Source organism: Carcharhinus amblyrhynchos, chromosome 14 (genome assembly GCF_965287045.1).
Source record: "Carcharhinus amblyrhynchos chromosome 14, sCarAmb.v2.hapA, whole genome shotgun sequence".
Lineage (NCBI taxonomy): Eukaryota > Metazoa > Chordata > Chondrichthyes > Carcharhiniformes > Carcharhinidae > Carcharhinus > Carcharhinus amblyrhynchos.
In genome coordinates, this window is record NC_137337.1 from 6,071,042 (window position 1) to 6,095,029 (window position 23,988).

General features: G+C 41.5%; 1 protein-coding gene across 1 annotated transcript; it reads right to left on the bottom strand.

The window, feature by feature from the left end:
- Positions 1-4,996: 4,996 nt before the first annotated feature.
- LOC145352406 (calmodulin-1) lies at positions 4,997-23,335 on the bottom strand. Its single transcript, XM_080202204.1, has 6 exons — positions 23,200-23,335; positions 20,013-20,043; positions 17,290-17,433; positions 11,245-11,351; positions 9,757-9,892; positions 4,997-5,859 (listed from the first exon to the last, which is right to left on the bottom strand). The coding sequence occupies exons 1-6, from the start codon at positions 23,200-23,202 to the stop codon at positions 5,831-5,833; spliced, it is 450 nt and encodes a 149-aa protein (XP_080058330.1). The 5' UTR covers positions 23,203-23,335; the 3' UTR covers positions 4,997-5,830.
- Between the last annotated feature and the right edge of the window lie 653 nt (positions 23,336-23,988).

The following is a 23,988-nucleotide window of genomic DNA, read 5'->3' on the forward strand; positions in this document are numbered from 1 at the left end:
ATCCTCTTGTCACCACACTCCAGTGCCTGTTTGGGTACACTGAGGGAAAACTTAGCACGCCCAATGCACCTAACCAGCACGTCTTTCAGACTGTGGGAGGAAACCCACTCAGACACAGAGAGAACGTGCAGACTCCTCACTGACAGTGGTCCAAGTTGGGAATTGAACCCAGGACACTAGCGTTGTGAGGCAGCAGCGCTAACCACTGTGCCACCTTATATTCTAAAATATAGGTGGGTGGTGCATTGTTCAAAGCTGAAGCAATTACACAGACCAGGAAGGGGCAAAGACTTCACCCCTGACCTTTGCTGAAATACATAAGGAAGCCATTCAGCCCTTTGAGTACAAGCCTTTGTTCAGTTAGATCATGGCTAATCTCATACTTCCATCTTTTTTGGAGTCCATCTTGCTACATTTAACCAATCAAAATCCAGCCTTTTCCATCCTAGCCCAGACTTTTGGAGCAGCGGGTTCCAGATTTGGGGATGTGGTAGGATGAAGGAAATTGGGAATGCATCAAAGGTACTAATTAGAGGAATCCAGAGATCTTGGAGGGTTGTTGGGACTGGAGAGGATTGCAGGATATAGATCGCAGAGAGGGATTGGAATATACTCAACAGATTAACAGAATTACACTCTCAAATCTTCAATTTCTACTCCTAAAGTTTCTCTTCCGGCGAATTATTACTCCCAGCAGTGGCTGTATTTCAGAAGTGGCTATATTGTGCTTTTGGGCATTCTGAGGAAACACAAATCTTTCTTTGTGTTTTTCTGGATATTATTGAAAGGGTGGAATGAGACTGGGATCACGAGGATAAGTGGAACCAACATTTTCCCACAGTTCCTGTCATTGGATTCAATGGATAACAGTCATAAGCAGGAATTCCTTGATTATTTTTCCTCTCTCCAGTTTAAGGCAACCTGGGTCATGATCCTATTTGTGATCTGAAGTCCTTGTCAAGAGGGAGATCACAAAGCATTGCCACAAAAACAGAACTGAAAAGCAGGGTAGTTACGTTCAAAGATCCAGGGACTGTTGTTCACTATTCTAGTCTCTGAAAAGAGGAATACAAATGTACTGGAGAGGCTGAATAAAAGATCGAGTATACGAGGAACCAACCCAGGCTCTATCCCCGTAACCCCACGAATCCATCTAACCTACACATCTTGGGACACTAAGGGGCAATTTAGTACAGCCAATCCACCTAACCCTCACAACTTTGGTCTGGGGGAGGAAATCTACAGACACACAATGTGCAGACTCTCCAAGTCACCCAAGGCCAGAATTGAACCTGGGTCCCTGGCACAGAGAGGCGTGCTAACCACTGCGCCACTGTAAGGACTAAATGGTTTTGTTTGTGTTATGTGAATAACGTACTTAGAAACTTCGTGCTGAAGGAGGCCTTTCAGCCCATCAAGTCTGCACTGGTCACAATCCTTCCCAAGCCCTATGCCCATAACCCAGTGCATTTATGCACGCTAGTCCTCCTGACACAGAAGGGCAATTCAGCATGACTAATCCACTTAACCCACACATCTCTGGACTGTGGGAGGAAACCAGGGCCCCTAGAGGAACCCCAAGTAGACATTGAGAGAATGATCTCCCAGTAGTTTTAGCTGGTCGTAATAGTCAAATATTTAAAACAGGCAGTCTATTGATCAATGAAAATCCCAGATTAGTGCTTCCAAACAGTAGTCATGAGATTTGATCCAATTACAATATACTCTGGCTCCCAGATCAATGGAAGAGTAGATGGGAGGCCCTGTGATTCAATCTTAGCTGAAGAGTGAAGCCAGACTCTATTAGTTTCTGCAGCCAATGGGCTAGTTTCAGTGTTTGTTGTATGCATGTGTCTAGAGTTCTTCTTGCTGACACTCACCCTAGTTACCCACAGGCACTGCAAAGTCAGAATGGGCCAAGAATTAGCAGTTGAGTTCACTTTAAACACCCATTGACTGCATACACATGTAAATCAAAGAATTGCCAGGATGCATGGGAACAGTTTTGCATTGCATGGGAACGGTGGGAAACTACTCACTATTGATCTACGCTCAACTCCCAACTCAAAAAAATCTCATCTCTCAATCTAATCTTTCTTGCTATAGTTTCACTGTTAATTTTGCTTTCTGTACCTGCTTTAACATCAATTGTTCTGCCACTTCCTGGCCCAGACTTGCACTGCTCATAACAATTCTTCCAAGTGAAAAATTGTTTTAAAGAATTTCCTTTAAGGAAATACATGGTTGCTTACCCTGTTCATACAGGGCCCAGATGCCCAGCAGAGGTCTCTGCTTATTTGATGGTTGAGTGACAGCAATTTCCAGTGCACCAACTGTTGGTTCACAAATACTAGAGGAACACCTCATTTGCAGCCTGGACAGAATCTTGTGGTTGGTGCAAAAAGAAAGCGATTGCACCCCCACCTTCCCCCAATGCAAACCAATTACAGGATAAGCTTGCAGCCAAGAAACCACTTGTTTATTCAGATCCCCAGCTATAAAAATTTAGGGCTCTTGAAAATCTTGAAGGGCTAGTGGACAGGTACAAAATATAATTTTATGTTTAGCTCAAGAATGTTGCTGCATGGGTGGGATGTTATGACACATCCTAGCTGGAGTACTGGATTGAGCCTTGAGCACTGCACCTTAGGACAGACAAGATCAGTCTCAAGGTTACAGTGAAGATTCAAATGTAATGCTTGCAGATGCTGCCCTCTTAATTTACATTGCTTTGAATATAGCTTAAGCAGTGATCTAGCTGCTGACAGTAATAATTTGACAGGGTATTAGGATGGGAGTCTGAAGCAAAGGGGAACAGAGGGGAGTCTGGAACTCTATTCCCCCCAGAATATTTGAAGGGGGAGAGTTTTAAACATGGTGTATAATTGAGTCAAGATACAGATTAACCTTAATCTAATTCACTGTGTTCACAGACTGGAAGTGGCATCTATCATCTTGAAGCACAATTCAGGCTGTCAATAAAATGTTGGCTTCACTGATGACACCCAAATCTCAAAAGGGCTGTCAAAAGTGGTTCAATGATAAACTGCAGTTAAGTTCCTACTGTTGAGGAACTACTGCCACCATCAGTGCTGAACAATTGCAGATGTCAACTTTGTATTCTCCATCTACCCCAGAAAACAATTTTAGAAGTATTCAACAGGTCTGTGAAACATTCCGTCCACAGGCATACTAGTTGAGTATTTACAGCACTGTTAGATAAAGTCAGGCAAACCTGCAAGTGTTCAGTCTGCTTTTCATACCCTCCCTGACAGTGTTACACAAGCACCCCAAAGAGTTGGGATCATTTATCTTTGATGCACAGAACATTGAGTTTAAATGAATTTATAAATTATGAAATCCAGAGACAGCTAAATTTTCATAGGTTGGAGCAACTTGCCATTTGGAAGAGGCAGATATGCTCATCCCCAACACCTGAAATTTACTCACTATCCCAGCACCCACACTCTGGGACAGTGAATTCCATACATTTACAAACTTTTTTGTAGTTTCTCAACTCTTAAAAATTTACTACCCCCCATCCTAGGGGCTCTTGTCCTAGATTGCCCCAGATGAGGAAGCAACTGTTCTACATCAACTTTATCCATTCCTTTCATCTTGCATACTTTACTTCTCCCTTTATTCTAAAATTCCAGTGCATTATCCTAAACTGTTCAATCTCATCATACAAGAGCCCTCATCTCTGGGAGTGTAAAGATGTGCACTGAATGAGAAGGTTTCAATGCAGTGGTGAGTGAAAAGTGCAGCTTTCCATGTTGAATACTGATTTGCCATAGCCCTTTCTTGGAAAATGTGACAAATGCACAATGCTATTCACGAATAGCACTATTGATCCATTTATTGGTAGCTTTTGCTGAAACTTGATAATACATAAAGCATTAAGTCTAGTCTTTATACTTACAACACAGTAACATTTTATTAAGTTTGAACTTTTGCTTATCTGATGCACACACAAACTGGTATCTCCCACATCTGAACACAGCATCAAAAGAAATCGCAATGTATCATATAAAGCTACCAGTATTATAGACCCATCACAGCAATTCCCAAAAGTATTATAGTTCATTTAGCTAAACAAGAGTTAAAGTGCCAGCTCATCATTCTTGGTCACAATTCAAAACTTTCCATGAGGACCTTCAGCTTCTGTACATCTAGGAACACTTCCCAAATCAGAGTTGGTGCATGACACCTCCACAGGCCACAGAAAGTTCTGGATCTGGATTTTGCTTGCCAGCAAGGGAGGAACTGTCACCAATCCTCCAAGCCTGTCCAGGTTGAAAGAACGTTGGGGACCAAAGTAGAGGATGGGGGAAGTGGAGGATGGGGCAGGTCTTTCTTGGTGCGTATGATGTCTTGCATGTTGTATAATCGTATGCAGTCTACTTGCATATACACTTACCAGCTCAAAACACCCCAGGGCCAAGGGGAGGTAATCAGCCTGTTAGCTGTGACTAAGAAAGTAAAAACAAACAGCTTTGCAATATTGGCAAAGTTATCCAAAAAGACAAGGGCCAATATATAGTTTAAATATTCAATTACTTCAGCTTTCAGAACATTTGAATTCTACATACAGCAGGAACACTGATTTTGGAATCTTATAAAAGTTGGTCATAACTGGTTTGATATGAATTTATTGTAGATTACAGCAGGTTTAGCATGAAAGACAAGTTTTAGTAAGCAAATTATTTACTGCAAAAAAATAAATAATCAGGATATACCCAAGTTAAATACATGCCAGGTAAAGTGATCTGATTTGTGGTTTTGGTGCATTCAACTTTGTTAACATAAACCACTTAATAGGCCTTTAAAAATTATTCCTTGCAAACACCACTTCAGTGGTTATAGTCTTACATAAGCTGAAGCACAGCAATCATTGGCTGATATGAAAATCAACCAGAAAATAAATTTGAGGTCACCTACAGATCATGTGAATAGCTGATAAATAGTGGATAAATAAATTTGGCACCCAAGAGACTTAAGTTAATGGTCTTTTATTGGAAAAAAAGACTAGCATTTACAACTTGGAATGGACATTATAGTAATTTGCTGAACAGCCATGTCATCATTGTGCTGAAGTCCTATGTAGATATATACTCTGACGGCTCCAAGTATGGTACAGAACAGAAGATAAACACGAGAGTCCAAGACACTCCCTCATCATAGGTAACTTTTTAAAAATTCAGTGAACGGTAAATTGCCTGACATCCGTTTCACTATAGTGCAATGCAGACACGTTAAGTTTTATACAGACATGCCATCCTTTAATTTTTTAAATCAAGATCTTCAATCCTGGTAATTGTTTTGTGAGCACACATTAAGTATGAAAACAATTCCACTCCAGGGACTGTCATACAATTACAACCTTCTATTGTAGATTTTTTTTTCTTGCCTTAGCACTCAAAAATTAACCAACTTTCAGGAATGATCATCCTGGTACAATATACAAACTGGAAAAACTAAACTATTCCCACGAAGAACATAAAGTGGAATCAACAGAGCCAGGCTGTGCTCAACTGTCAAGCTGCATGCATGAAAAACTGGCCAGCCCAAACAGTGTTTATTAGCATGGAACTTCATAGAGTCCAATTGCCTTTTGTTTTCAAGGTAGTACAAGTTTTACTGATGCATGGCTTGAAGATCTTTGGGGACAGGACCACTGATCATTTACATGCAGAGTTTGTGGACAGGTTTTTTTTCTTTTGACATTCAGTAACTTTTGCTATACAGAAACAGAATGAATAAATGAACATTTTGCAAGAGGTAAGTAAAAGATTTCAACTTTTTCTAGGAAGGGGGAAGGTAAAATTCTTCATTTTGCAGTCATCATCTGTACGAATTCTGTGAAGAGAAAGGGTGAGAATTTAATTGAAGTTTGCTTTCAGACAGTAAGCAGTTCAGACCCACGTCCTTGCATGGGAGTGAAAGATAGCTTCTTCTGAACATTTCAATATAAATCAACCAGCTTTTAAATAATGATCCAAATGAAGGAGCCATGGCAGTAGATGCAGATGTAATCTTCCAACTGGTGAAGTGAGCCAATACAATACCAAAGGACAACAGCTCCCTCTGCCATTTAGCAGATAAGGCAGATGGAAACAGCCATCCACCACAAGTCTTGATCTGGCTATTCAGATCTACTACTTAGTTGTGTAACATGACAGCAATGAACATCTGTAGACAACTGTCCAAGCTGCTGTGAAAACTCTAGTTTAGGGCCTGATACCAAAAGGAGTTATGGTGCTGGTGACCATGGACTTCCATTGGCCTGTACCTTGATTATGCCTGGCAGAATCCTGCAGCTTTCTCTAATATGTCTGACAGGAAACTCAACAGACTTGATGGCTGGTGACAAGAGCAAGGATTTACAACTCAAACCAGTTTGGCCATCTTATAAATACCTTCCATGATCATCAAGTCCTGAAGTGGGACTTGAAATCTGGTCCTACTCCCATGGGTAGGAATGTTGCCCACTATCATGGAACCTCCCTTGGCATGATCATGTGGTGATATCACAAAGTTCCCAATTGGCGTAAGTTGTCCCTGCAATCACCTGGCTCTACAAGAGTTAGGGTTAGGCCACAAGCCAATTGCAGTCGAGTTTGCTGCTTGTAGAAGGTTCCAGCTTTGAGAATTCTTACTATTCAGATCAAGCCTGCATTTAGCTGCTTTGGTGAATGTAACCATCCCATGGCACTATGTAGAAGAAATGGAGAGTTTTTCCAGTAATCTGGTCAATAGCTATTCTTCAATCATAAATAGATGACCATTGAGATTTTGCTATGGCCAGTGACTGCACTTCAAAAAAATGCTTAGACAAGCTCAGTCATTTAATAAACTCTGCATCACTTGTATACCAACACCTGTTCTGAATAACCATACACCAATAATTCACCCATGGGCAACATACTGACATCTATTCTAACTCACTGGAAATGATTACTGCATTTTCATAACACCAGGTTCAGGCAAAGGTGAACTCAAATCAATGTCAGGAGAGAGATGAAGGCAATCCCTGAATGACACGAGGAATGTGCATGATACAAAAATAATTCAGTTACTCAAGGTCCAAACACCAACTCTGCAAAGTAGGGATCAGATGGAGAACAAACCCAGCCTGTCAATTTTGACAATTTAACCTGTTCTTGCTAGCTCCATTTCAGTTTGCAAATTTGACCAACTTGTATTTGGTTACATCACGCAGGGCAGAATGCAAATCACAGTAGTAAACTTTTGCTTGCAAGGACAAGATAAGGATGGGGAATTCTAGTATGAAGACAAGTGCTTCCAAAAATTATTTTCCACTGTGAATCAAATTTAATGCCAGACAGGCTTTGTGGAAATGGTAGCACTTGTTCTGCTGGACCAGGAGCTCTGGGTTTGAACCCAATGCCAGGACTCATGGGCACAGAAGCAGCAATCTGATAATCAACTCAAATCCTTTCCCCAGCTCACCCCAAAGCAGGAAATTTAAGCACTTCAAAAAAGGGGATAGGTAAGCCCCAGGCTTCTTTTGGCAGCATTCAGCTCGAGTTTTATGGTAAGTTAGTGCCTTGGAGCTCAACTCTAATTGTGCTAACTCCCCAGAGTAATGGGGATCAGAGCTTGGGAAGCCCCAAGACCCCTTATTTACCCATGTGATATGCATGGACTTCATTCATGTTAGCTACTGGAGTACAAGCTGGAGGTTGCAGTTTTACAATGGTTACAATAAACAGATTAGATGTCAAAAGCACCAGCCCATAGAAAGAAAATCATTGGCTTCTTAAAGCTCATAGGAGAAAAGGAAGTGGTTGTTATGAAATTGAAAACTTAAGTAAAAATCAGAAATTTCAACTCCCAACAGGCCTTGGCTTGGAGCTTTGGTGCATGTGCAGAGGATGGAGGAAATGGGACCAGGCAAAGATCCCAGTTCAGTTAACTGAAGAAACAAGCTCCAAATTAGAGGATGTGGGAAATAGATTATGTGAAGGATGCCAAAGGTTGGTCAATCTGTGCTGAGGGACAGAGATACCTCTTTGGAGCAGTTGATTATTGCTTCAGTGTGGCTGAAGATCTGAGGCTGCGTACAGGTTGGTTATCAAATGCTTAGGTACATGCAGGAATCCAAGGAATGGAAAGTGGGCCAGCATTAACATGGAGTGACTTAGGACTGAGGAAAAAATCTAAGATTGGAATCTTCATGACTGCAAGTTGAGATTGGTTGACCTAGATGCCTTGGTGGATTGAAAAATCAGTGGAGTCTGTTTTGGTTACATTTGTCATTCATTGGTCATACACTACTGCACAGTTAGCCTGTAAATTCACATGTACCTTTTGAATGAATGTTACAGATTAGATAGTCAATAGTTTCATCTTTGACCTTGTTTTGTAAAGTTTATTTCTGTTCCTTTAAAACCTATTGCTTTCTTCACTGAAAATCTTATTGAATGGCAGGCTCAAAGGCCTACTCCTGCTCCTATTTCTTATGTTAATGTCATGAATCTTAACTTGGAGGGGGTTTAGCCTAATCTACATTAAAAACAAGATGGATGCATTATTGCTCAAAATGAAGCGTTTAAGATGCCATTATCTCCTATGGCACAAGGTTCTTAACCAGAAGAGGAGGTCTTGATAAATGCTCCCAAAAAGGTTGGTAATTAAATGTCACAGTCCAAGTGCCAAGGCCTATTGCAATTGCTGCTGCAGAGACCCACATCAATCAGAAAGCAAACCTGACCTGATGTTGCTAGTTTGTTAACCTGCTCAGGAACTCTCTCAGCTTTCTAATACACAGGGAGGGGAAAGAAAATCAAGTCACCCAACTAGACAAAAAGATGTTAAAAGTGTTAAAACAAACTCAGGCCCAAAGATTTACCTCAATAGTCTGAAGATGCTTAAACCTGGAATGGGCCAGTTCCAGTAGTGTTTTGACTAACTTACATCAACATAATGGGTCAAGTTTAAGCCTTTCTTCTGGTCTGTGAGCACTAAAGTCTCCAATGTAATCCTTCCAGTAAAGGAATCTCAGCTGGTGCAGTAGCAGATAATCATATCTATAGGATTGTCAACATTTCTTGGGTTGGATATGGGAAATTTAACTACATGTTCTGTTCCCATCCAGTCTAGGGAAGGGCATGCCCACAAGCAAAATACCAAGCAATTCAGTGGAAAGAACAAGCTGACAGATTGAGAATAAAAGTTTACAATATTGTTCATACAGTAACACATTAAAGCAAGCCTCATGCTCAAGGAACAGAACAGTTGGAAGAGGTTGATTTACTGCTTAAAATGTCAAATAGAATTCATTGGATCAGAAAGTTTTATAGCACAGAAGCCCCACAATAGAGGGAGTGCATCCTCTCCCCCATTAACCATGGCCAATCCACCTAAACTGAACTTCCTTGGGTTATAGAGGAAACTGGAGTACATGAAAGAAACAGAATATGCAAACCACTCAGGCAGCCATTCAGCCCACTGTATATGCATTAAGTCCCTCAATGAGCAATTTAGTTCCATTCATCCCATAATCCTACACAACTCTCTTCAAATATTTCAACTGAATCCACTTCCATAGGCAGTGCATTCCAGACCTCAATCTCCACATGAAAAGGTTACTCATTGCATTGTTTTGTAACCTAGCTATTTGACACTACAGCAGACAAGAGCTTGCAAAGTGATTTCCTGCATCAACAGTGGTAGCAGTGAACTTCCATTAATTACTTTGTTTATACCAGCGATAAAAGCAGAAAAACATACCTTCATAGTTGACTTGGCCATCACCATCAATATCTGCTTCTCTAATCATTTCATCTACTTCTTCATCTGTCAATTTCTCACCTAGGTTTGTCATAACGTGACGCAACTCTGCCGCACTGATATAACCATTACCATCCTGAGAAAAATTTTAAAAATTAGTAACTATTCCTTCAACAATACCTCCCCACTTAGAATGGCAAGAGCAGTAGATAGAGAAACCAGCAACCCTGATGCATCCACTGTTCCTGTGGGTCCAATCCCCTGGGGCTCGTTACTCAGTATTGTGAAACTACCTTCCCAACAGACCTGTAGCTGTTTAGAAAGGGCAATGACCACAACACCAAGGAACTGAAATAATGTTAACATTCCCAATGAATTAAAATACCACAATACTAATACATCAGTATGTGATGCACAAAAGGAAGCATGAGAGATCAATGTGGGTATGATCCAGAGGCCAGTCATCCTGGGATCTGCACATTAACATTTGCTACATTAAAAATTTGTATTTTTATCAGCAATGCAAAGTTAAAGACAATATTACCAAGAGGGAATTCCATGCCCTGGAATTCAGTTCAGAAGCATCTCCTATATTCCCAAAATAATCAACTTCATCTTAATCATGAAGCATTTTGTTCAGATCTGCAAACTTAAAAAATCTCCTGCTTTGCCTGTGAAGCATAGGTTGATGCTAGCATTTATGTTTCACTTCTGTTTCCTTGCATCCTACTTCACCTGGCTCATCACTATTCCATTCACTCAGTTATGGAAGACAATTAAACTTTTAAATCTTCTCTGGAGACTAACCAAATCCTGTCTGAAACATCAATACCAGTCTTTAGGGAGTGATTGGACTGGCATTGCTATCACTGGACTGGTAATCCAGAGATTTAGGCTCTGGGACCTGGGTCCAATTTCCACCACAGCAGATGCTAAATTTCAATTCAATAAAAATCTGAAATTAAAAGTCTAATTATTACTATGAAGCCACTGTTGTTAAAATCCATCTTGTTCACTCATGTCCTGACAGGGACGAAATCTGCCACACTTACCTGGTCTGACCTACATGTAACCATGAAATGGCTGAGCAAACCACTCAGTTCAAGGGCAATAAATGCAACAGTCATATTCCATGAATAAAACATATAATAAGAACATATACTCATTGGTTTAAGGCTAGTGATGTCCTTGGGAAAAGTACTAACTGGAAATTCAACTTGAACTACCACATCAACATGCTCAGAACAGTCTGCCATCACATGCACTAAGTCTACAATCTAGTTAGACAGGAAAATGTATTCCTTCAAGATCACAAAAGCTCCTTTAATACTAATGATCTGTAAGGCAAGACAGTGCTATGATTTCTCAAAAAGAGGAAAACAGGTCACACCTTCTACAATAGTAGTTTTATCCACTGGAAGCACTGTACAGATTCTAAAAGTAAACCAAACGATGGGCTACAACACCAATATTACATTAAAAACACACCTTGTCAAATACACGGAATGCCTCGCGAATTTCCTCCTCACTATCTGTGTCCTTCATTTTCCTGGCCATCATAGTCAAGAACTCAGGAAAGTCAATAGTTCCATTACCTAGAAAATGGAGGGCCAACAAGAGAAAGAACCATTAGGACACATTCAAGCTCGAGAAAAGTGACAAGTGAGTGAAGTAAATTAGCCATAATTTGCAAAATAGAAATCCTGGTACAAGACCCAACTACCATGGCTGGTACAGGGAGTAAACCTTGTACCATTGACATCATTCTGTGCCACTAGTCAACCAAACTAACCAACCCCCACAAGTAAACAAGCCTGAAAAAAGTCTAATGGAACTTCAGTCTAGGTGATCCCAGTCCTTAAGTTTAGCTAGATCTGAAGGCAAACAAGCTATGGCAAAGCACATCTCCCAATTTGGTAATTTTGTTTTCTATACTTCTGAAAAGCCAAAGAGCCAATGTTTATGTGCAACTATGGGAGATCCAAATTGTGGGGAGTAAAAGAATCCTGGTCAAAGCTACAGTTAAAAGCTGCTCCAGTCAACTCAATACTAAATCAGGATATGACCCAATACAGGTTCTGACCCAATTAAAGCTGCAATCCATTATCATCAAACCATAAATAGATCCTACAGAAATTATCCAGCTAAGCAGGCTCATGGTGACACCAAGTTAATGAGAAACTTCAGTGTTCATGTTAATTATGCTCTATAATAGCTTTCATTGTTCTCATTTCAATACCTTACAGCACTATTTTCACCTTGTAATTAACTACACAACACAGAGCCAGCAGTATTCTGTGTTCTAATTGTCCATCTTCCTGATATTGTCAGTTTTTGCAAGACAAAAGACTTTTGTTTTTGCCATGCCTTGTAAACAAACCAGTCCAACAGGAATCAACCACAGTTCAGGCAGATTAAATAAACCAGTAATTCCTGATGCCAAGTTTGAGGCATAGTTACTTGGTGGATCAGGTTCAACCAAAGGTTCCAGTGTATTACTTTGGATTATGCTTTTAGTGTTTAACAGCAAGAGTATCTCACTTCTTGTATAATCTCCCCACATCATTAATGCAAAAAGGCAGTATATTGCCACCAGCAACTTATGCAAAAAAGGTCTTCATCTTTTATTTGTGGGACATGGGTGTCACTGGCTGGCCAGCATTTATTGCTGTGAGAAGGTGGTGAGCCGCATAGAACAGTGCAGTACAGGCCCTTCTGCCCTCAATGTGCCAAGCAGTGGAACCAATCTAATGACCCTCTAACCTAAACTGTTCCAATGTTATCCATATGCCTATCCACTGACCATTTGAATGCCCTTAAAGTTGGCACATCCACAACTGCTGCAGGCAGGGCATTCCACACCCTTACCACCCTCTGAGTAAAGAACCTACCTGACATCCATCCTATAACTACCACCCCTTAATTTAAAGCCATGTCCCCTCGTGTTAGCCATCACCATCCGAGGAAAAAGGCTCTCACTGCCCACCCTATCCAATCCTTTGATCTTGTATGCCTCAATTAGGTCACCTCGTAACCTTCTTCAATGAAAATAACCTTAAGTCCCTCAGCCTTTCCTCATAAGGCCTTCCACCATACCAGGCAACATCCTGGTAAACCTCCTCTGCACCCTTTCCAATGCCTCCACATCTTTATTATAATGCAGCAACCAGAACTGTACACAATACTCCAAGTGCAGCCACACTAGTTTTGTACAGTTGTAACATGACCTCACAGCTCAAATTCAATTCTTCTACCAATAAAAGCTAACTGTATGCCTCAACAACCTGGGTGCCAACTTTAAGGGAGCTATGCACATGTACCCTGAGACCTCTCTGCTCTTCAACACTATTAAGTCCTTCCATTAGCCCTATATTCTGTACTCCTGTTACTCTTACCAGAGTGAATCACCTCACTTTTCTGTATTAAACTCCATTTGCCACCTCTCAGCCCAGCTCTGCAGCTTATCTATGTCCCCTTCTTGAATTGCTGTAGTCCATGTTGTGGGTTGACCCACAAATGCTGTTAGGGAGTGAATTCCAGAATTTTGACCCAGGGACTGCAAGGAATAGCAATATCATCCAGCCAAGTCAGGATGGTGGGTGGCTTGGAGGAGAACATGCAGGTGCATATATCTGCTGCCCTTGCCCTTCAAAATAGAAGTCATCATGGGTTTGGAACATACTGTCTAAGGATTTTTGGTGAATTGCTGCAGTGCATCTTGTAGATAGTCAGTAACAGCAGTGTGTAGGAATTGAATGTTTGTAGATGTGGTGCCAGTCAAGTAGGCTGGTTTTGTCCTGTGTCAAGCTTCTTGAATGCTGTTGCAGCTGCACCTATCCAGACAAATGGAGTATTCCATCACATTGACTTGTGCTTTGCAGATGATGGATAAGCTCTGGTGCGTCAGAAGAGTTACTCACTGCAGTATTCCTAGCTACTGACTTGCTCTTGTAGCCACTGTGGCAAGTCCAGTTGAGTTTCTGGTCAATGGTAACCCCAAGGATGTTGACAGTGGGGCAGAGATGTTATACCATTGAATGTTGTGGGGCTGTGGTTTATCTTGTATTAATGATAATCATTGCCTGGCATTTGTGCCACACACTTGCCAGTCAAAGCCTGGATATTGTCCCTATCCTCAATGATGGGGGAGCCCAACACTGCAAAAGACAAATCCGATCTGGCCAATTACCACCCAGTCTACTCTCAGTCAAGGGATGGAAAGGTCATCAGTGCTATCAAGCAACACCTGCTCAGTGATGCCCAGTTTGGGGTACACATCCTAGTTAGACACATTGGGAAAAGCACCAAAGCTGACCAAAACCTGATTCTCTATTATACATCAAATTGCTGAATTGGCCCACTGACGCTGCTTAGGAAGCAGCTATTTGAACTCTGGGATGTAACTCAATCATATGAATCAGAATTAGTGTAGGAGGCTATTCAGCTAGCACTCAGCACATGGTTGCAGTCTTGCCAGCCAACTATGACAGCAATGAGTGTGCCACTACTATTCCAACCAAGTTAGTCTACTGTTGACTTACTTGCAAGAAAACATTTTGGTTAAAATGTCACACAAAGTCAGCAGTGCTCATCTTTTAATCGACATAAGTCTAGGATTCCCACAATTGCCCAAGAGAGAAAGAGTCCCCACCTTGTATACCAAGTTGTTTACAGCAAAAATAATGCATTAGCAAATCAAAATACAGAACTATCTCAGCACTCTTGGGATTCTGTGGGTTGGGGGAAATCCTACTTAAAAATTTACACTGCATGGCTATTATCAAAAACCATAATCATTTACTATTCCCTCTAAACAACTGCCAGCTAACTAGCAGTCCAGCAACACAACAAATAGGAACTAGAACTCAAAAACCAATGTTTTGTAATGGTCCAAAAGCATTTTAAATATGGGCCTCACTTGTGTTGTAGGGACCAGATACTACAATGCTATAGCCTCATTTTATTACCCAACACATTTATCCACTGATTGGAGGACTACTTATTTCTTGAGCTCAAACAGCAGGCAAGGACATGCAACTATTATGGAAAACAGTTACAAAATCAGCAGTGTGACAATGGTGAAAAATTTACAGAAAACCAAAAACACGAATTTGCATTTGTCAGGCCATGAAGTCACCAAATTCTATGGCTTCAGTGGTGTCATTTACCCAAATTTCTTTAAACTGACTGGTTTCCCCCCAGTTGATCAGCCAAGCATTTTTCACTGTTGCCAAAGGCAGGAATAATTTTTAATATCTTATCTTTCAAGCATGACAGAAGTCTGCAATTAGCTGGGGATTCAAATGAATCCAAGGTCATTATTAATGCCCTCAATTCAGCCAAGTTAGAAATAGATTGAAGTAAATAGAAACCACTGGAAATTCAGGTCAGGCAGCATCTGTGGAGAAACTCAAAACATTTCACATGGTGACCTTTCAGAGTTGGAAAAAATTACATTTGCAACTCAGGCTTGAATGCATTCCATTACCTACCCTCCCCCAGGAGGGAGAATTCCAAAAATGATCTTTGAGAAGAATTTCCTCATTTAAAGTGCAAGACTCCCTTGTTTTGGAACAGTTCTAGATTCACTCAAAGCTGCCTCAAGTAGCAACCAGTGTACAAAACTGCCATTTCACACAGGTGCTGTTTGGGTCCCTGGATAGTGGGGAGGGAGGCAAAAGAGCAGGTGCTGCATCTCCATAAATAAAATGTCCCACAGGAAGAAGGGGAGGAAACTGAACAGTGGACTAAGGTGTTGGAAACCCAGTGAGAAAAAGACAATGCACTGGTATTGAAAATGGCATCACAGGAACAAGTGCACAGATGATAGTGCTGGGGGAGTGCAGCCCTTATTTCTTGGCTCAGCACTTACTAGTTTTGATAAAAGATATGTTCATCAATATTGAATGTTATACTTACCTGTGTATTCTGTTGGTGTGTGGGGAGGCATATCAGAAAGTATCCTGTATTTTGACAGAAACCTTTCCAGCCACCTACTGTATATTATACAATGTGATTGATGCAAATGTTGTGCCATCATACAGATTGTGCCCTGGAACCCAGTTGCAAGCGCAATCAGGATGTTAAGTAATTTTCAATCCTTTTAAGAATACCCATACAAGCACTAAGAGGCCTCTTCTCAAAATTCCAACTTTACAAGTTCATCATTAAATCAAAATAATTATGACGTGATCTACTGCATTTTAGTTCAACCACACAATGTCTTCAAGACTTAGTGAATTACATTTATAAAGTGACATCCAACAGAAGATGCCTCATTTGGACCGATTTGCTCAATAGTTGAATTGTGACTTTTGCACTCAGCCCAGTGAGCTAGTCCCAAAGCGATTAGAATTTCTAACATGTAACTGGCTCCTCACAATGTATACCACTGAAAAAAAAACTGTTTAATGTGCAAGGATGAGGGACCCCAGAATTCAGCCTCTATTCTGCCTAATATCTATAGCAATTGGAAGTGGAGAACTGGTGATAGCTGCAGTGTTCTTCTTGGAAGACACTGACAGCTCAATATAATAGTAATGTCACTGGACTGGGATACAGAGGCCCCAGCTACACTTCAAATCCCACCCACAGCAGCTGGTAGAATTTGTGAAAAACAAGGAATTGAACTAGTCTCCTGAAATTATTGATTGTTGTACTGATTGGTTCACTAAATCCTATAGGGAAGGAAATCCACTGACATTACCTCGTCTGCCCTTCATGCAATTCCAGATCCAGTAATAGGGTTGACCCAACTGCTCCGAAGTAGCCTAGCAAGCCATTCAGTTTTAGTCCAATTAGGGATGGCAACATAATTGTGTTCAGGCATTGGTGGCACAGCTAAAGAACGAACAATGACTTGGAGCAAGCATTCTCTGATAGACTTTTACCTAGAGGATAGAGCAATGGTGTTTACTGTGGGAAAGAACAGTCCCTGGAGTACTGCAAGTTCAGAATGTGGTGCTCAGCTGCAAGTATTGGATGATAAACAAAAACAAGTATCTCAAATCTTTAAACATTCATCTTCAGTGACGAAGTACAGGAACTATTGCTTCTTTGCTTTAGAATATCTAAAAACTGCTCATAACATTCAATTTGGTTCTAACTGTAGAAACAGGAATGAGAATCTTGCATTGAGCCAATTACTCCAATACCATAAATATGCTTCATGCCACCTCACTTCATTGCTCTAGCAAACAAATGATTGAAAGAAGAAATCCAACCATAGCAGCTTGCTATGCAAGTTGTGTTTCAATGTTTGATTTGGCACAGTCAAAATCAACTTGGTAGGGAAAAGCAATTTCCCAAATGTCATATTTAGTTCACAGCAAGACATCACCACTGGAAAAACCTGTGTGCACTATCCCACCTGAAAAAGATTAAGTATTAACTCAGCAAATTCTAGCTCTGGCTTTCAAAACAATCTAGCATCACCAGCTCTGGGCCATGGTTTGTTTTTCAGAGGGGGTTTGAAGAGCCAATGGATTTAATCAAGATACTTTCAAAGTGAAGAAAAATGACTGTTCCACTTACCATCTGCATCAACTTCATTGATCATGTCCTGCAATTCTGCTTCAGTGGGATTCTGCCCCAAGGATCGCATTACAGTCCCCAACTCTTTCGTTGTGATGGTGCCATCACCATCTTTATCAAAGAGGGAGAATGCCTCTTTGAACTCTGGAAAAAGTAGTGAGTGGTTGACATGAGACTAGTTACAAAACCTGCAATGATTATTCACACTTCAAAATGAAGTAAGTTAGGAAGACAGCACAGCACAAAAACTTTGCTATGCCAACAGCTTACAAATTTGACAAACTAACAGCCTAACATTACACAGCAGTTATGTATGAGTCACTGAAAATTACCTGAAAACATGGACAAGTGGTTTGAAGATTTTAATCTGTTGACAGCAAGCCCATTTTTCTATTACCAGGTGAGATAATTCAGATTGTGGTAACCAAAGCCACATCCCACCAGTGCTCCAATATTTAAATTCATTGCAATAGTGGCTTCACCCCACTGGTTAGCTCAGATTTCTGACAATGCCCTAATCAATCTGGTGGGGCTAGTTAGTTACAGTGCCAGCATGTTCAGGCTTGCAACCAAAAGCAGGTGGAACTGGTGTATATTGTTCCTTAGCAACTGAGGACACCATTTAGATGGTAATCACTGGGAGAAGCATTAATTGTCATAACAAAGATCTTTGGACAATGAAGAGAGACTAGAGAGACTAAATAGACTGGGTCTGTACTTGCTGGAGTTTAGAAGGATGAGGGGGATCTTATAGAGACGTACAAGATAATGAAAGGGATGGATAGGGTAGAGGTAGATTCTTCCTGCTTAGACAGGATAGCAGGAAGAGGGCACAGCCTCAAGGGGGGCAGTTTAGATCAGCATTGAGGAGGAACTTCTTCACTCAAAGGGTGGTGAATCTCAAATTCTCTGCCCATTGATGTGGTGGAGGCTACCTCACTAAATATATTTAGTCACGGTAGATAGGTTTTTGACAGACAAGGGAATTAAGGGATATGGGGAGAAAGCAGGAAAGTGGAACTGATCCACTTCAGATCAGCCATGATCTTACTGAATGGCAGGGCTGGCTCAAAGGGCTAGATGGCCTACTCCTGCCCCTATTTCTTATGTTCTGTTAGGCTATGCAAGTGTCTTGCTATTTGAAGGATGTCAATTTAACTATGCTATTGGAATATTCATACTGGAGTTAAATCACCAACTACCAGAGTACTAATGAATATCAATTCAAAAATAGACCTTTGAACGAAACAATGCAGTTGAAGCCACATTATAGACACTAGCCCAAAAAATACTTTTACAAGCATTAGGAAATTGCTGCATTGTTACTGCACACATCAGGTACATGGACATAAAAAAGGCTGCAGAGTGAAAGATTCAAAATTTCCATTGCTCAAGCCAGATAAAGATATAACAAATGGACAGGTTGCTTAAAATGCCTGAAACAGCTTTAGTTTACTGTACATTACAAGTAGTTTGGAAATTACATGCATTGTTGTATTTTTACTTTAGATCTCCTCTTGCAAATGATATAATAGCCACAATCCATTTCAAAAAGCTAAGTATCAATGTCAATCAGGGAGGAGAGGACCAAGGCAAATGAGTCTCTAGCAGAACCAGCATCTGCTGCTTGAACTCCTCCAGTTTGTAACCTCATTATTCCTTCAACAAGAAATTCACAAGAAGGAAACCGAGTGACTATTTGATGCTATTCTAGTCTTCAAACTAGGCAATATTCACCAATTGTCTTTGTCTTTCTAGAAAGACAAGAATGTTTATATATCCATATATTTCCATCTGGTTAAGCAGTGCAGTAAGTCTCAACACCAGGTTAAAGTTCAACAGGTTCATTTGGCAGCACAAGCTTTCAGAGCACTGCTTGCACCAGGCAAAAAATTAACTGCATGTGTACTTCATAATGTTCAATATTTGTATTTTAAGCCTGGTTCACATAGGTCATTGCATTAATGTAAATGTGGCAAATGCAGTAGCAACAATGCATTTCTCACAACCCCCAAACTAATACCTAGCTAATGACCAGTGCAATTCAACCATCTGGAGCACCATTGCATATAATGGACAGGGCATGATTTTAATCATTAAAATTCAACTGCCAGAAACAGTCACTACCTGTTTGAGATCATACGTTCTCCCAACCATTAGAATATACATTAGAAGTCAGCAGTTCTCAGGACAAAACTGTTTTGAATATGTGGAGCCTCAGGCTCAAATTGATCAAACTCAAATCTGATGGTTCTGTTTAACTCATGGTTTGTCCCTCAATTTGGGAATTCCATTCTGTCCTTTCCCATGGATGCATTGAAAAGTTGAACAAAACTGTATCTGTCAGCTGCCTACCTTAACACAAATCCACCTTCATCTCATGCAAATGTTTTCCTCCCAAGTGTCTAAATTTTACTATGAATCTGACAAACATGCTCACTTTTCACAATCCTTATCATGTGGACTGGCTGCCAGATTGGATCGTTTTATTAGCATGGCACAGGTCAGCCATTGTACAAAAGCTTGTTGTCTGACCAGGCACCATCTTGGTAAAGAACGCAGACAATCCCAGGTTTACATTAAACCACCAGTTTCTTTGGCCTTCTTACCTTCCTTCAAGGAAGCCAACACAGCCTTCTCTAAAACTGGAGCATTGCAATATAATTTGCTGAGACTCTAGGTCAATTCCAAAAAATTTTGTACAGAAATTTTTGCTCACTTACCAGCAATCTGTTCCTCAGTAAGTTGGTCAGCCTGTAAAACAAATTAAAACATCAAATGATTGGAGTTTTGACAAAGAGAAACAAGTTCTGGACTTGAGAGCAAAAGAAAGTAAATGCCCCCACAATTCATTAACTTGGTATTTGGAGACAATGTCAAAAAGGCAGATACAACTTGCTCAAATTGAAACTTGAATTCGAATATTTACCCCAAAATAAAACTGAGCATCAGGAAACAATTAAGTAGGGGACAAAAACTGACATTTACTGTTTTAGAGTTGAGACCCAAGTTTTAAAAGTATGATCACCTTTAACAGTACAGCCTGCTCTACCATCCTTGATCATGAGGGAGCATAGAGATGCAGGAATTTAATGGGAGAAATGAAAAGTGCTGCAGGAAACTGGTATTCTTCTGCACAGTTAATTGAGATTTCTGAACTGAAGTAAGCCACAACAGCCAGCATTAGATGTAGGTTTGGGACATGGTGTTTGAGGTGTTTTAAGCATCTGGATAGGTATGTTGGGACAATGGCACCTTCCTTTGTTATTGAAATTCTGCCCGAAGATTAGAAACAAACTGAGTCACAAGTGCATTCCATTCTTTGGAAAGAAGAAACCATTACATTGTAGAAGCTCACCCAAGGGTGGTGTGGAACAGTTTGTTCCAGATTGCCTTCAAGTGCTTGGTTCCTTGCATTAGGAGAGACCAATGAGTCTATTTTGTGGCTGAAGACTTTCAAAGACAACCAAGGACTTTCCATCTTTGTTTCCATTGGAGGTTGTCTATGCATGGTACTGACATGATGGACAAATGTTCATTTGTAAACTGAAGCCACTTTTAGTCCCATTCTGACATGTGCTGTACTGAACCACATCAGACCAATGCTACCACCAAGGAGAATGTTTGCAAGCCAGATTCAACTAATACAAGTCAAGTCTTTCAGGTAGGCTAGGTAAGCCAAAAAGTCAAAACTTCTAATGCCCACATGCCATTTTTGAACAGCTCAATATTAGGGCTGATCTTTCCAACTGAAGAGTTCATTTGATGAAGATTGTCCAGCATAGAAGCTTGCTCAGAACACATCCCATTTTCTCTGCCACACTCAAGGTGGCAATAGAAACTTGACATGTTCACAAGTTCAAGGTGGCCCTCTAGTTTTAGTTGTTTCACTCAACAGCAAGAGATTCCCTGATTTGACTATTTGTAGGCAAGTGCCTGACCTTCGTATAAAAGTAGGCTTTCTGCACACCAGTTTCCATCTTATTCTCAGGTCAGAGTACAGGGAGATTAAAAAGACTTAAGAAATTAGTCAGGGCAGGGGGAAGAAATCACAAATTTGGAAAAAACTAAAACAAGTGTTTATGAAATAAGTCAAACTTGTGTTTGGTCTCCAGGAGGGGGCAGTAATATTCCCCATTCTGCATAGAACATTAACAGTGGAGATGCTAACAGTGACAGTTCTGTAAGTTTGGGTCCACCCACTAAGCTGGGAAAGTGTTTTAACTGGCTTGGAAAGGTGGAAAATATTGGTGTATCGTACAGCAAAAGCACTGGCAATCATCCAGGAAAGAGATGTGCTCAATGGAGGGGTAGAGAAAACATTCTTGGAATTCATAACTACTCTTATTCATCTACTTTCTCAATGAATTATATAGGAACCAGTCCTTTCTTTTTTGGATCTGAAGTTATCACAATTCCCACCATAATAATTCAAGTTATTCCAATTAAACTCAACATATTGTTGAGATTCCTGAATTTGGATTCAAATACCATTTTAATACTGGATCATGGAAAACTTAAATTTACAGGAGACTACTTCAAACCCTACAGTTTGTGCACATTAATTTCTTAATTAAAAGTTCTATTTTACAGCTGACAACCAAAGCCAATTATATAATTTTATTCATAACTAGCAAAATAGTTTCAATTTTCTAAATGGAAAATTGCCACTCCAGTAGTGGAAGCACAACAGGTTAAATTTGCAACGTTTAGTCACACTTGCAGCATCCAATTTTAACCAACGCATCCAAAACCCAAGCACAACCACACAAAATACAAGTTAGCTAGGTCAAAAACAAATCATGAAGAGATTTTAAAAAGGCTTGATATTAGTGAGACTGACACAGGTGTCATTCATACACTAACATACAAAAGCAGGCGAGCGACAAGGTACTTAAACTACATTCGAGGCAAAACAATGATTCACCACTTGAAGCAGAAAAAAATCTGCAATTACGTAATGTACTTGCCATAAAGGCAGTTCTGTGCAACATTACCAAGATGCTCAGAAGTTAGTGCAGCTCATGTGGTGCATGAGACAAATACCACTCAATCAGCAAAGAATCCCAACAGCAAATAAATGTTTAACCAGATGGGCCCCCTTCCACAAGCAAAAGTCACAACCTCGCGCACATGAAGCACGGAAATTCAGAAGAAAAAAATCTTTCAAACATGATTTACAAAAGAAAACGAAATGCAGTACAGGAAGCGGGGTTAGTCCACCCTTTGGGAACACGGGGGGGGGGGGGGAAGAGGAGGGGAGGCGGCAACCGTAGGATTGAGCCGGTTGCTAGCTTCCCCCCTACAAACCCAGACATCTCAGATCAGAGGAAGGTGCACCCGAGAGAAACAGCACGTTCCTAACCCCCGCCAATCTCCCAGCACAGGTTATTAACGCAAAAAGAGCCAAAATGCAGCAGTAGCAGCAACCTCTTCCAGCCAGCTTTCCCATACATCCCACCAGGAGACGGAGATGCAGCCGCAGCCCCTCTTTGGGGCGGGAGAGGGGAGTTGGTGATGGCTGTAGCCTTTAACAGGAGGCAGCAGGGGAGCCCTCATCCCCTCAGCCGCCTGAAGGGAGCGGCGGCGGAGGCGAGAGCGGTCATCCTACCCGCCGGCTGCCGTCCAACACCAACCCTCCCTGAGCGACCCAACATCACTCAGAAGCCCAGCACCACACAAACACACCCGATTAGAAAAAAAAGGCGATCACTTCCCTCCCCCCCTCATGAAATTTATACGTTATGGAGGAATCGGCGCCTGCCGCATGACAGCCGCCGCCATTTTGATCGCCTTTCCTTCGCCACACACACACAATCACATCTCAGGCTAGACAGAAATATGACAGCAAAGCAGATAAACGCGCGATACAGGTTTCCAATCCCGGTCGGGCAAAAAAAAAATACGCACCATGTCGAGTTTTGTTTGTTTTTTTGTTTAAAAAAAAGGAGGAAGGGGAGTGGGCAATGCGTTCTCTCCGCAAACACCAAGCAAAGGCTTCTACAATCGCCGCTGTCCCACTGGCGCCGATTACCGCGCTCTTCCTCCACTGCCCATTACTTATATACTGTGTATCCCTCCGCCGGGGCTCAGTGCCGCGCGAGGCGGGGAGGGGGCGGGGCAATAGTGAGTGCGTGTGGAGTCGGTTGGGATCTACATCGCCCGGGCGGAATGGTACGGTTTGGTTGGGGAGGGTGTCGGCTCGGTTGCCTGGTTGGCGTTGGGCAGAGGGTATTTGGCGGGGGGGGGGAGGGGAGGGGAGGGGCTGGCCCCCGGCTCTGTGTAAGCGGATGGCGCGCGCGCGGTGCGAGAGGGAGGGGAGGGCGGTCCGGATTTGTCTCGCCGCTCGCCATTGGCTCAGGCGCACCTGCAATGGGGGAGCGGATGAGCCGCGCTCTGTCATTGGCCGCCGCGTACCTGCAATGCGTCAAGGCAGGCTGCCTGCGCTGGGCTGAGGGAGAGAGCGCGATGGCGGGCGGAGTGGCTGCCAGTGTAGTCCAGCTGCAACCCTCAGCAAGCAGAGCGGGCTAAACAACCACAATACTGCCTCATCACAACACTTAGTCACTTTCCAGCTTAACGTGAAACGACGAGGAAACGTTTTATTTTTGTTCACAGTCAAGTTGCCACTAGTTTGAGAGGGTGAAGCAGATTGGTTAACTTTATTGGTGTCATAAATAGCTTTACATGAACACTGCA

Bases quoted from the DNA above. Each gene is read 5' to 3' on its own strand.
- LOC145352406 (XM_080202204.1), bottom strand. The intron at 17,434-20,012 runs GTAAGTGAGCAA...TACTTTTTCCAG, and splicing joins TACTGAGGAACAGATTGCTG to AGTTCAAAGAGGCATTCTCC. The intron at 9,893-11,244 runs GTGTGTTTTTAA...AATTTTTCTCAG, and splicing joins CATTCCGTGTATTTGACAAG to GATGGTAATGGTTATATCAG.